At 42.5% G+C, this 1,047-nt stretch overlaps 1 protein-coding gene across 1 annotated transcript in view; it reads right to left on the bottom strand.

Annotated features, from left to right (window-relative positions):
- Window positions 1-1,047, bottom strand: part of il6r (interleukin 6 receptor) — a gene marked incomplete in the record, with an annotated part of 17,114 nt that overhangs the window by 7,102 nt on the left and 8,965 nt on the right. Inside the window, 2 exon segments of the mRNA XM_014009706.1 lie at window positions 246-390; window positions 471-634. Coding sequence (XP_013865160.1) covers window positions 246-390; window positions 471-634 — 309 coding nt within the window.

Here is a 1,047-nt window from a genome sequence, read left to right as displayed (position 1 = left end):
AGAATGATATGTACTGTTCCAATATTTTAAAATAAATAACATAAAGCAAAGATTTTCTTTCAACTGGTATAAATTAGTTCCACATGGAACTGAGAAACTTCACCTGAAATGTAAAACTGTAAAACATTCAGTGGAGTATTAATACCACTATCCTTGTATGGATATAGGTATTGTTTCAAAGTATCGTGGCATTTTGTACAGGTACTAGTAAAAACCCAGGTATGGGTACTATGGTCCATATTTACCCCTGCAGCTCCTGGTGGAGACAGGAGGACTCCACTCACTCCACAGACCATCGTATTCCTCTCTGACTCGGAGCTGGATCAGGTACTGGTCACCAGGCAGAGCGTCGGTGATGGTGTAGGAGCGCACCTGTTCCACCTCATACACCTGCAGGAACACAGCCTGCATGCAGTGAAACTGTGAAGGATCTGATTGGAGCGATCACCTGGTTGTACAGCTGAACGTACCTGTTGGTACTTTGACCTCACATGTCTGTATCTGATCTCATACGTTAGCTTGTAGAAGCTGTCCTGCTGCTTCCAGGTGAGGGGTAAGCTCCAGGTGACCTCTACCTTCCTCCCACACCTGTCCTTTTGTTTGGCTGTAATGTTCGATGGGGGGTCGGGCTTCACTGAGGGAGGAGGGAGGAACACGGTGAGAGCAGCTTCAGTTTGCAACAAGCTCATCCTGGTGGTACAACTGATATTGTGACCATCATATATTGTGACCAGAGGGGGCGCTGTTGCTGTTCTTCAACAGAGCCTGGCTGAACGTGGGCACAAAGAATATGTTAACGCCCAGAGGTGTAAAGTAACTAAGTACAAACACTTTTTACTGTACTTAAGTAGAATTTTTAGTTATCTGTACTTTCTACTCACTACATTTATTAAAAAGGTAAGAAGTAGAAAGTTGTTACTCCTGTTTTATTCTGAGTTGTTATTACTTAAAAAATCCTCTCCTGATAAACTGTGTCTCCTATAGAGTGAATTTAATTGTGTTTGGATGAGAAGTATAAACATATACCATTCTGACACACTATTAGCT

This window comes from Austrofundulus limnaeus, unplaced genomic scaffold (genome assembly GCF_001266775.1).
Source record: "Austrofundulus limnaeus strain Quisiro unplaced genomic scaffold, Austrofundulus_limnaeus-1.0 Scaffold60, whole genome shotgun sequence".
Taxonomy (NCBI): Eukaryota; Metazoa; Chordata; class Actinopteri; order Cyprinodontiformes; family Rivulidae; genus Austrofundulus; species Austrofundulus limnaeus.
This window is presented reverse-complemented; position numbering and strand designations above follow the sequence as displayed.